Source organism: Biomphalaria glabrata, chromosome 12 (assembly GCF_947242115.1).
Source record: "Biomphalaria glabrata chromosome 12, xgBioGlab47.1, whole genome shotgun sequence".
NCBI lineage: Eukaryota > Metazoa > Mollusca > Gastropoda > Planorbidae > Biomphalaria > Biomphalaria glabrata.
In genome coordinates, this window is record NC_074722.1 from 16,320,877 (window position 1) to 16,334,304 (window position 13,428).

A 13,428-nucleotide genomic window follows, 5' to 3' on the forward strand; every position below is an offset into this window, starting at 1 on the left:
AGAAACCCAGTTAGAGTAAGTGTTTTCTCATTATAATCAATAGACATAAAGAAATAAACTGTCCTTCCTACTAGATTTGTAGGCTATGTCATACTAACTGCCCAGTGTATTGATGTAGTCACATTGAATAAAAACAACGTTCAATGTGCGTCTGGTCACTGTGCCCCCCACCCCCTCGTCTCCTGGTCTGTGTTACAGTGCCTCTCTCCCACCTACTAGTCTGTGTTGCAGTTGCCAGGTTCTCCATTGATCCGTGAGTTCAGCCTGTCCCGAATTCCACGTCACTGGATTAGATAAATACTTGGAACGTGAGTAGTGCATTCTTTTCATCTTGTCTGGTTAAAACAATATGTGTTGATCATTTGTAATGATACTTAGTTTTAGAGCATGCTAGCTGTGCATGTCTTCTCTGGAACGTCTGAAGATGTGCGTGTATATGTCTCATGTTTATAGCTCTCTTTGCTCTGCCACCTCTTCAGCTCTAAACATGTCTGGCCTGACTTGCATTCTCTTACAGTAGGTCGTTGAACGTATAACCAGCTAGATACGTCATTCGCACGCTTACATCTATACAGTTGTAATGCTTTATTGAAATGTGATTAATTCGTAGTGTATGCATGCAGAATATTATTATCATCAGAAGGTCTATTGACACAACGGTTACCTGGATCTAGAGAATAGCGACTTAAAAACAACGATGAGCTGTCAGTATAATGAGTATATACGCTTGATAAGTACATTTCGCCGACTTTTCCAAAATGGTTAACCTTGCCCTTTATCCACCGGTTGCTCCTGATATTTAGACCCTGAATGTAATTTATGCAAATAAAGTAAACGTGATCCTTGTGATCAAAAAAAGAAAGGGATATTATAAATCTCGATTACTCTCCCTTTCTTTGTGAAACCGGAAAGGGTGTAATTTTGGTTTTTATATTTTCTAATGTCATGTAAAAAAAATGGCTATCTTTACTATCTATATGACTCTTTATAGGTTCATTTGTTTACTAGTCTTTATGCGTTTTACATATTTGTGTTTATGGAGTCGCTGTTATTATCTGTGTTGCTGTTGTCATTTTCTCTGTAAAAACATTAATACATTAAAGATGTATCAATCTATACAATAAAGTAAACTAATTTACCATTCACTAAGAAACCGAAAGTTGATCTGGTTCTAGGGCATTCATAAGTATAAACACGTGTAGATCAATATTACAGAACAAATAGCAAATAAGACAAACTAATATCAAATCAAACTTTCCCCTATTCCTATCTTATGAAAACAAATTTGATGATGACCGATAGCTGACTCCGAGTCGTTGATATATGCAAAGCACAATTAGCATCGGCGCTACAAGCATCTTCATCGACATCGCGATCATCATCATTTGAGACTGTGTGCGACATCCTGACAGTGTGCGACATCCTGACAGTGTGCGACATCCTGACTATGTGCGCGGGTCTGTCTGTTAGAGAACACGCGCATTCCTCGTCATCATCAAACTCCATGTTAGGGAGGGGCTTGAGAGGTTTGAGGTGCTCCAGTGCTCTCTGCCTGGACAGAAAGCCTGCGCCACGCACTTAGTGACCATACAGGTCAAGAACATGTGGCTTCTCATACCTGTCAAAACGGAATTCACCTCTGTGGTCTACTTCTAAGGGTTGACTTTACCATACCTCTGTGGTCTACTTCTAAGGGTTGACTTCCCACACCTCTGTGGTCTACTTCTAAGGGTTGACTTCCCACACCTCTGTGGTCTACTTCTAAGGGTTGACTTCCCACACCTCTGTGGTCTACTTCTAAGGGTTGACTTCCCACACCTCTGTGGTCTACTTCTAAGGGTTGACTTCCCACACCTCTGTGGTCTACTTCTAAGGGTTGACTTCCCACACCTCTGTGGTCTACTTCTAAGGGTTGACTTCCCACACCTCTGTGGTCTACTTCTAAACATTGACTTTACCACACCTCTGTGGTCTACTTCTAAACATTGACTTTACCACACCTCTGTGGTCTACTTCTAAACATTGACTTTACCACACCTCTGTGGTAAACTTCTAAGGGTTGACTTCCCACACCTCTGTGGTCTACTTCTAAGGGTTGACTTCCCACACCTCTGTGGTCTACTTCTAAGGGTTGACTTCCCACACCTCTGTGGTCTACTTCTAAACATTGACTTTACCACACCTCTGTGGTCTACTTCTAAACATTGACTTTACCACACCTCTGTGGTCTACTTCTAAACATTGACTTTACCACACCTCTGTGGTCTACTTCTAAACATTGACTTCCCACACCTCTGTGGTATACTTCTAAACATTGACTTTACCACACCTCTGTGGTCTACTTCTAAACATTGACTTTACCACACCTCTGTGGTCTACTTCTAAGGGTTGACTTTCCACACCTCTGTGGTCTACTTCTAAGGGTTGACTTCCCACACCTCTGTGGTCTACTTCTAAGGGTTGACTTCCCACACCTCTGTGGTCTACTTCTAAACATTGACTTTACCACACCTCTGTGGTCTACTTCTAAACATTGACTTTACCACACCTCTGTGGTCTACTTCTAAACATTGACTTTACCACACCTCTGTGGTCTACTTCTAAGGGTTGACTTTCCACACCTCTGTGGTCTACTTCTAAGGGTTGACTTCCCACACCTCTGTGGTCTACTTCTAAGGGTTGACTTCCCACACCTCTGTGGTCTACTTCTAAACATTGACTTTACCACACCTCTGTGGTCTACTTCTAAACATTGACTTTACCACACCTCTGTGGTCTACTTCTAAGGGTTGACTTCCCACACCTCTGTGGTCTACTTCTAAACATTGACTTCCCACACCTCTGTGGTCTACTTCTAAGGGTTGACTTCCCACACCTCTGTGGTCTACTTCTAAGGGTTGACTTCCCACACCTCTGTGGTCTACTTCTAAGGGTTGACTTCCCACACCTCTGTGGTCTACTTCTAAACATTGACTTTACCACACCTCTGTGGTCTACTTCTAAACATTGACTTTACCACACCTCTGTGGTCTACTTCTAAGGGTTGACTTCCCACACCTCTGTGGTCTACTTCTAAGGGTTGACTTCCCACACCTCTGTGGTCTACTTCTAAGGGTTGACTTCCCACACCTCTGTGGTCTACTTCTAAGGGTTGACTTCCCACACCTCTGTGGTCTACTTCTAAACATTGACTTTACCACACCTCTGTGGTCTACTTCTAAACATTGACTTTACCACACCTCTGTGGTCTACTTCTAAACATTGACTTCCCACACCTCTGTGGTATACTTCTAAACATTGACTTTACCACACCTCTGTGGTCTACTTCTAAACATTGACTTTACCACACCTCTGTGGTCTACTTCTAAGGGTTGACTTTCCACACCTCTGTGGTCTACTTCTAAGGGTTGACTTCCCACACCTCTGTGGTCTACTTCTAAGGGTTGACTTCCCACACCTCTGTGGTCTACTTCTAAGGGTTGACTTCCCACACCTCTGTGGTCTACTTCTAAACATTGACTTTACCACACCTCTGTGGTCTACTTCTAAACATTGACTTTACCACACCTCTGTGGTCTACTTCTAAACATTGACTTTACCACACCTCTGTGGTCTACTTCTAAACATTGACTTCCCACACCTCTGTGGTCTACTTCTAAGGGTTGACTTCCCACACCTCTGTGGTCTACTTCTAAGGGTTGACTTCCCACACCTCTGTGGTCTACTTCTAAACATTGACTTTACCACACCTCTGTGGTCTACTTCTAAGGGTTGACTTCCCACACCTCTGTGGTCTACTTCTAAACATTGACTTTACCACACCTCTGTGGTCTACTTCTAAGGGTTGACTTCCCACACCTCTGTGGTCTACTTCTAAGGGTTGACTTTACCACACCTCTGTGGTCTACTTCTAAACATTGACTTTACCACACCTCTGTGGTCTACTTCTAAGGGTTGACTTTCCACACCTCTGTGGTCTACTTCTAAGGGTTGACTTCCCACACCTCTGTGGTCTACTTCTAAACATTGACTTTACCACACCTCTGTGGTCTACTTCTAAGGGTTGACTTCCCACACCTCTGTGGTCTACTTCTAAGGGTTGACTTTCCACACCTCTGTGGTCTACTTCTAAACATTGACTTTACCACACCTCTGTGGTCTACTTCTAAACATTGACTTTACCACACCTCTGTGGTCTACTTCTAAGGGTTGACTTTCCACACCTCTGTGGTCTACTTCTAAGGGTTGACTTCCCACACCTCTGTGGTCTACTTCTAAGGGTTGACTTCCCACACCTCTGTGGTCTACTTCTAAACATTGACTTTACCACACCTCTGTGGTCTACTTCTAAGGGTTGACTTCCCACACCTCTGTGGTCTACTTCTAAGGGTTGACTTTCCACACCTCTGTGGTCTACTTCTAAGGGTTGACTTCCCACACCTCTGTGGTCTACTTCTAAGGGTTGACTTCCCACACCTCTGTGGTCTACTTCTAAGGGTTGACTTCCCACACCTCTGTGGTCTACTTCTAAGGGTTGACTTCCCACACCTCTGTGGTCTACTTCTAAGGGTTGACTTCCCACACCTCTGTGGTCTACTTCTAAGGGTTGACTTCCCACACCTCTGTGGTCTACTTCTAAACATTGACTTTACCACACCTCTGTGGTCTACTTCTAAACATTGACTTTACCACACCTCTGTGGTCTACTTCTAAGGGTTGACTTCCCACACCTCTGTGGTAAACTTCTAAGGGTTGACTTCCCACACCTCTGTGGTCTACTTCTAAACATTGACTTTACCACACCTCTGTGGTCTACTTCTAAGGGTTGACTTCCCACACCTCTGTGGTTTACTTCTAAGGGTTGACTTCCCACACCTCTGTGGTCTACTTCTAAGGGTTGACTTCCCACACCTCTGTGGTTTACTTCTAAGGGTTGACTTCCCACACCTCTGTGGTCTACTTCTAAGGGTTGACTTCCCACACCTCTGTGGTCTACTTCTAAACATTGACTTTACCACACCTCTGTGGTCTACTTCTAAACATTGACTTTACCACACCTCTGTGGTTTACTTCTAAAGGTTGGATGCTGCAAAGTAAAAGTACTACCCATGCATCAAGCATATAGGAGCCTGATAAGCAGCGAACATGCACTATGGATCAAGATGGAAACGCCGCATCGCAGCATATTTAAGTTATTAGTCAAAGGATTAACAAAGATTTTGAAATAAAAGCGTGACATTTATCGACTTTTTATTTATGAAAGCGGGTCATTGGCTGTCCCGCCCAGACATTTTATGACAAACGGGAGGGAAGAAGGGGGTATCTTGGAAAATGTTGACATGATCGATTTTTTTTACATGTATTTAAAAAAATTTTCACTGAGATCTCAATATTCTTCAAGTGGACTAATTCAACTTATACCACCACATCTGTCAAGTACCATTTCTTTCCCCTTGTTCAAGAGACCAAACAAAATAATTAATTACCATTTGCTAATTGGTTAATTTTTTAAATTTATTCTTGTGTTGTCAGGTAAAAGAAATAATTATGCCAAATTTCAGCTAGATCCGAAATTGGGTGTGGGAGAAATAGCGTGTACAAACTTTTTACCATACAGATAGACAAAGTGAGTTGACATAGGTTTTGTAAAAGAGTTTGCTATTTATGGATTTGTTCGTGTTATTTCGAGGAGTTCTAAGAAATCTTAAGCCCTCAAAAGTGTTGATTTTTAAAATCTAAAGGCATTTCCATTAGCTTTATATGATAAGAGAATCAATATTTTTCTCCGTTTTGATTTCCGAGTTTCATTTTTCTAACGTCTGCTGAGACATTACTTTTGTGTGTTTTCATTTCTCTCTGTTTCCTGTCAATCTCTTCCCGTGTACATCCATCAGGGGCGTAGCTAGGAATTTTCCATCATTTGGGGGCCGGGGGGGTGTATACCTATTAATATTTAATGTAAACAAAAAAAACTCGTTTGGGGCCCCCTCTCAAGTGGGTCCCGGGGAAATTTTCAAATTCTCCCCCTCCTCCCCACCTAGCTACGCCACTGCCGACCATTGCTATCATTTCCTTTGCTGGACTGTCTTCCTTTTTGCTGGCAGGAAGATGAAATATCATCTAAACAAGTCTTAAGAATCTTGAGACATAGAGCTGCTACATGAGTGTGCGTTTGCCAATGTTCTTAAATAAATGTACAACATGGCAGGATCAGGGTGAAAAGTAACATCTGGAGTTGGGGTTTAATAGATTGAAGTAGAGAGACTGGCCCAGAGAGAGAGAGAGAGAGAGAGAAATGCAGAAAGAGAGAAGGCTGAGGGGCAAGTCAATAATACAAACGAAAGTCGGACATAGAATCAATAAGATCAATCAAAGTGAAGATCCTTGAAGCTTTGAACTATTTTCAGTCACTTGAAGAATCTTGTATCTTATATATGTTATGAACACGTGTCTGCCTTCTCCGTTAATGTATAAATGTGATTTGTTTTAGTTTCAGTAAGTTTGTATTTGTAGACATTTCTGGACAGTTTAATCCTAATCACACAATACTGTCAATGAGAAAGATTATCTCAAGCGTGTGTGTATGTGTGTGTACTCAAGTGTTCAGTGCTCTAGGCTGCATTGTGAATGTAGATCTAGATAGAATGCGATAGTTTGGTTTTATCTATGTACTCGTGTCTAGTATGTCTTGCTTGATGTGACCAGGCTGGGACGATAAACATACATGGCTTTCAAATAGGGTGTTAGACAGATGGCGACAATATCTATCTATCCATTATCTATCTATCTATCTATCTGTCATGTATCTCCATTCACTCTTCCGTTAATGTATCTCCAAACCTATGTCTATCAATTTATTTATACATATATGACATTTTGTCAACCATTATTAACATTTTAATTTCGTGACTATTGAAACATCTAACTTCTGTCTCCATAGAGCACACGTAACTACTGAATAAAATTACACATGTACTCGATATCGTTCGCAGACTCTGCCTTACTCTCGCCTTCTAAATTACTTGTATCCCTCTTCTATTCTGCCTCGTCACTACACTTGTATTGCTTCTGCCCATGGGCGAAATTTGTGTTGGATGGGATCGATACATGCTTAGACAAATTATCGATCAGAGTCCTTCACTTTATAGGTTTTTTTTTCTTTCTCTCTTGGCGCCATTAAGAACTGTTATTGTTGTTTTGTTTGTTAGTGATTCTAATCATATAGAAGATACAAGAGAGCAGAGTGGACTTCTTCTGAAGGTATACTCAGATCATTTAGTTTGTGTGTGTGTCTGTATGATTGTAGTTTACTTGATGTGAAAGGAATCGAAAAGGTCTCAAGCATTGTAGGGTGGAGTGTTAGTAAGAGATGTCCGTCGTCTGCTGAGAGTATTCTGTCTGCGTAACGCGCCAATTATTCATGAGAACAAAATGTTTTAACTCACCTTTTTTTTTACTTATCAACACGAAGGGTGCCGTAGCATTAAACATTGGTGCGATATTGAAATGGGAGATTCGAAGAAACGAAAAGTAGACACTCAATGTAAAACTACCAGGAAAAGTGAACAAACCTTTTGTGGAGCATGACAATAAACCAATAGGTTTGATTGGTATAGAGCTCTTTGTGGAGCATGACAATAAATCAATAGGTTTGATTGGTATAGAGCTGTTTGTGACTATTTCTATTGAACGTAACATTACACAGCATTATGAAGTCAAAAACATAAACAAATAAGGCGGCATTCTTAGTCTGAGCCCACGACGAAAGTATTGCTAAGTAACGCCAAGAGATTAGAGGATTGACGAGAATATTTACTAAGAAGGGACAAGACAATGAGTCGGCGGTCAGGGCATGCTACAGAGTTGCTCATACTATAATTAGTGAAATTAAGACTTTTTTTTTCGACAGCAAATGCGTAAAGAGGGGGTTACTATCAGTGAATGAGAAAATGTGTCATGAATACAATTGAAGCCGCCACCTTTTTTATTATGAGAAAATAGTCCTGGTAATCACAACACATTTCCATAAGGATCAATAAAGCATTCTTAGTCTGAAGTCTTTTCGCATGAAATCTGAATTTTAAACTAAGATATTGAGCCGCATAGTTCGAAATGTTTTTTTTTATTGCTGCCGACATATCTGATAGCGCTCAACTCTTGCTACTTATTCACGTACGAAAAGCGATTTTAAAATCACAGAAACTGCTTTGAGGTGCGTGCATGGGACCCACCATTGGCAAAGACCAGTTCATAGAAGTTTCAGACATCATGAAGGAAGTTTCTCTTCTCTTGGAGGAATGACTATTTATACCGTCAGAAGTATGGCTGGATGATGTCGTAGCAAAATGGTATCAATAGTTATTTAAAATAAATTGTCACGTCAAACGGAACCTCTGCGGCATGATGCTGAATAAAGACCATGTAATGATTGTCAGGTCAAAAGATTTCATTACTGAATTATTAATATGTCTAGGTATTAAAAGTAATATAAATTGCAATGTGTTTGTGTGTTATAATTAATTTATATCTGATTATTACTTTTAGTCCCAAAGCTCAGCCCAACAGACACACCCAGTTGTACATAAACTAATAAACGATGTGTATGATGATTTAAAGTAAACTATGAACTTAATATACAATGAAAAGACATATGACTAATATAAAGATAAATGAATACAAGTACATATAGAATGATATTAAAAAATTACTTAATCACAGTCTAGTTCCAATTAACTACTGAATTATTATTTCAAATACAATGATAACCAGCTTGTAATAAGAGTGTCCGTCAGTATTGTTCTCACAATATTTCATTCCAAGACAAAGATTCTGCAAACTGTTCAAGGCAGTGGCGTATCAAGGTACCCGTGGGGCCGGGTTCAAGAATTTCTTGGTTCCCCCCCCCCTTTCACCAATAAAAGGAATTAGTGGTAGTGTGTGACAAAACATTACAATAATCTGAAAGTATTGGTACATTTACCAAAAGACATTCCAGTGCAAGTAGTGTACCTTTTTTTATAAGTAATAATGTCATCGTTAGATTCAGTTAGAACAACAAGTAGGCCAAATAGTTTCTCAAAAGTTAATGTTTGTACAACTTCTTAACAGAATTTAACGACTTAAAGGTGTTTCTTTTTTTTTTTTCACTTTGGTGTCAACCCAAGCTCTCGTGTGGGCCCCCAACTGGTCATGGGCCCAAGCACATTGAACCCTTTCACACCACTGCTGCTACACCACAGGCTGTGGGCCCGGGTTCAAGGTAACATAAGTATCTTCTAGCCAGGATGAATGTTCCCCCACGATGAGGAATCAAAGTTCAGAGTAGTAGGCCTACCAAAACTCACAACGTCACAATTTAACATCAAGTCTGGATATAGAAAATCTGGAACCTCAGACTCGAAACCAAAAACTTGAAACCTCAGTCCTGAAACCTGATACGAAAACCCCTAAACAGGGGTCAAATAATCCTTCTAGAATATATAACAAGGCTAACGCTAAGGCTATCCAGTAACGAAGACACAAGTATAATTCAGGAACTCAAAGATACACCTAGCTCTACAGCCCTAGATGGCAGAAGTCTTCCAAACGATCAAGAAGAAAAGTTTGACGTCATAAGAAAATTTACGCCGAAGCGACAAGGGGAGAGCAACTAGTACACAAGAAAATAATATAGCGAAAATGACGTCATCACCTATTGATGAAATCGGCGCTATTAGATATATTTACTACACAACTAAATAATTAGTTGCGACAATGATGTGTTTATCTAGATTTGGTGTCTGTCATCGGGATTTTCAGAAGTTTCGGATAAACTTCCTACCTCCCAATGCCTCCCATTAATTAGTGCAATTAATGTATTATAGGGTCTCTAATAAAAGTGCTTCATTTTTTATATAATGTATTTTTGTTTTAATCTTTTCTGTGGTGTGACACAAGTCTCGGAAATTAAAATTACCCGTTGGCTTATTAAGGTTTAGTCTCACTGTTTTATCTAATAAATTGAATAGAACATTATGACAATGTGTTTACTATGACCCAATGTCATAACATCGAACAGAACTCGAACTTTAGGACCGAACCGAACCCGAACTATACTCTTCACCAAACCAAACTCGATCTTAAATCTGACCGAACCGAACCCGAACTATACTCTTCACCGAACCAAACTCGAACTTAAATCTGACCGAACCGTACCCGATCTTTAAAAGTTGGGCTTGATTCCCAATCTCTACTTCTAATCAACATCTCGTTGAAGCCTTGGAATGACTGTAACATAACTGGATCCATGTCTTGTCTATGTCGATGACTAATTATGCGAAGTTTCAGCTTGATCCGCTTGATGGGTGTGGGAGAAATAACGTGCGCACACTTTTTACCAGACAGAGTGAGTTGATTTAAGCTTTGTAAAAGTCGAGGACGATTCGAGTGTATCTTTGGGTGGTGTTCTAATTTTATATTATTAAAGAATCTTTGTAGTCAATTTTCTTATTAAAATGCATTTACTTTATTTTTTTTAAATGAACGCTTTATTACAATTGCATATAAAATATTTCTACTACTGTATCACTTAACAAGGTTTCACCCAATAAACAGGTTGCCGCTACAAGCTTTAACAGGTGAGCCATCATGGCGGATCCCTGGGCTGAGATTGCTCAAACCCACACTGTCCACCAGGAGTCGCACGATTTTGTGGAAAAGCTCAATGCAATGGGAGCTAAGCGGATGGCGGATCTAACACCTGATGGGGCCAAGAAACAGTTTAAAGAATTAGCGCTGAAACTATCAGGGGAGGTAATTATCTTTTAAAAAAAAATGATTATATTTTATTAACTGGCTGCTTTCTAGTTAACAGAGACGTATAAATAAGTCTATTGGTTGGCGTCCTTTGCCCAGCATTGTCTTACAGATATTACTTATAAGGGTTCAACAAGAATAGATTTAATGGAGCATAGGTGTGTGTTTCCAAGACAACGATGGGTGTTTTTTTAGGCTTGTGTGGAATAATGCAACCATAAGCATTTCCTGTCATAATATATGTTAAGTACTCAGGTGGGTGAGGTTTTAACGAGAGACGACCCAGAAATGTGAAATAGTATAGGACGTGTTTCTGGAGTGAGTAAGATTTTGTTTGAAATATCATTTCATATTATTATTACTAGATTTATATCTCATTGCAAGTTGAAGCGGTCTATATTGTCAATCAAAGTTATATTTATTTTTGTTTCAAAAATACATAAAGAATATCTAGTTATTTCAAGTTCTACAATTAACAAGAAAAAAAATAGGCCTACATTTAAAAAAAAAAGCTTATATTAAGCGTAGTTATATCATTTAGTTTGGATCAGTCATGTAATTAAATTTGTAATAGATCTAGACTAATATTAATAAATCTGTGCGATTAGAATTTTTTTTAACCAATTCTTTTTGTTTAGCGCAATTACTATGATCGTTTCTTTAAAACATTTATAAAAAAAAAAAAGCTGAACGACCTGAATTCGAACACGAAGGCTCGAGCCTCCTCAGGCCAACACACTAATCATTGTGCAAGGGATGTGCTTATGAAAATAGAAGGTTTTATAGCTATCTATTATTAACTTAAAAACTTTAAGGCCTTCTTTCTACAGATTATAAAGGGGACTAATTCAGTGTAGCCTATACTATCACATCAGTCAAGTACAAATTCTTTTCCTTGTTTGATACCAAAAAAAAATTATTACCAACTGTTAATAAACTTAATGGCTAATTTTGTTTAGCCTATATTCTTTTGTTTTGTCGGGTAAAAGAAATAATTGTGTAGATTTTCAGATTGATCCGAGATTGGCTGTGAGAGAAATAATGTGTAAGGCCTACAAACTAACTTTTTACCAGACAGACAGACAGAGGAGGTTGGTGTAAGCTTTGTAATAAAAACACTTTAAAAAGACAACAAAGCTTATATTGAGAGAAAGCACCATTCAATTACTACCATATCTCTCAATATAGCCTGGTTCATTTCCCCCTTTTCTATATAAAACAAGTTAAATTAATTACCACTAATCTATTAAATCAGTGATGCCCAAAGTATGGCCCGCGGGCCAAAACCGGCCCGCGACGTGATTCCATCCGGCCCGCCAAAATGTAGGCAAAAAAAAGTAGAATATCCTCCCCTCCCCTTTTCTTTTCTAAAAGGTTAAAAATGTATCTCTACTTTCGTTAGGGCCCTCACTTTTTCTCTGATGGGTTGGTGCCTTGACCTTTAATGATTGCGCTTTTATGAGTTTATGAAATGGAAATCTGAGTGTAGAATCTACCAGGTAAGGTGAATGGATCTTTTTTTTTGTAGAAAATGATAAGCCGGCATATTTATTTTGTAAAGAAAGTCTGGCTGTTTCAAAAACAACAACATATTAGTCATATACAGCGGCATTATAAAACAAAAATGAGGGCCTTCTTGATTTGATCCGCGTATAAAAGATTGGTTAAACTACGCCTAGACATTGGAAGATCAATGAAAATATTTATCAAAACGAGACAAGAAAATAAGTTGGTGGTAAAGGTAGCTACAATGTTGCTCACATTTTAAGTAGAGAAATGAAGACATTTTTAGAAAATGATACAAAATGATAAGACTTTAAATATCCCATTAATAAATGTAAGTACTAGATTCAATAGTTTCAAATGAATTTTTAATTCATATTTTGTACCTTTTTATTGATGTGGCCCGCGACACGCGTGTTGAAAGTTAAAATGGCCCGCAGGTCGAATTAGGCTGAGCATCACTGTATTAAATAATACTTTTTTATTATTATTATTATTTATGTATTGTCATGGTCAATGAATAATTAAACAAAATTTCAACTTGATCCAAGAAAATAGGAAGTGGTAGTACAAAACGTGTAAGAGACTTCCCCCAGACAAACAGAAGGAGTGAGTTCATATAAACTTTGAAAACATTTCAAGCTCTACCGTTTTTTAAAAATCAATGAAGGCAGGCCTTAGACAGTTTTGATATTTAGTTTGGCTTGAACCTTGTTTCGTATTCCTTTTTCTGCAGATCGAGTTTGATGGTGAAGTTTTCGAAGTCAACATTCCTTCCCCTAATTCCCCAGAGGGTATCCCAGCAACCATCTACAAACCTTCTTCCAGACCCGAAACACCCGCGATCTTTCTTTATTTTCACGGTGGCGCCTTAGTTTTCTTCAGCAGGAGGAGCCACGAGACATGTCTGAAGACCATCGCCAGGGACTCAGGCGCCATCGTGGTAAGCGTGGAGTATCGACTTCTTGGCGAGGAGGTGGACCCCTTAGCACCTTTCGACGATGTGGTCCAGGCGGCCAAGTGGCTGCTGGAAAACAAGGAAGCTGTGGGCGGCAGACCCGAAAGCAAGGTTGGCGTTGGTGGAGACAGCTCCGGTGGGCAGCTGGCGATCTGCGTCACCAATGATGTACC

General features: G+C 39.4%; 1 protein-coding gene across 1 annotated transcript in view; it reads left to right on the top strand.

Moving 5' to 3' along the window:
• The first annotated feature begins 155 nt into the window (after nt 1-155).
• LOC106053852 (carboxylic ester hydrolase LipN-like) overlaps nt 156-13,428 on the top strand; it is a 16,043-nt gene continuing 2,770 nt past the window's right edge. Inside the window, exons 1-3 of the mRNA XM_056006785.1 lie at nt 156-308; nt 10,594-10,791; nt 13,034-13,423. Coding sequence (XP_055862760.1) covers nt 10,627-10,791; nt 13,034-13,423 — 555 coding nt within the window. The 5' untranslated portion in view covers nt 156-308; nt 10,594-10,626. The remainder of the gene's footprint in view (nt 309-10,593; nt 10,792-13,033; nt 13,424-13,428) is intronic.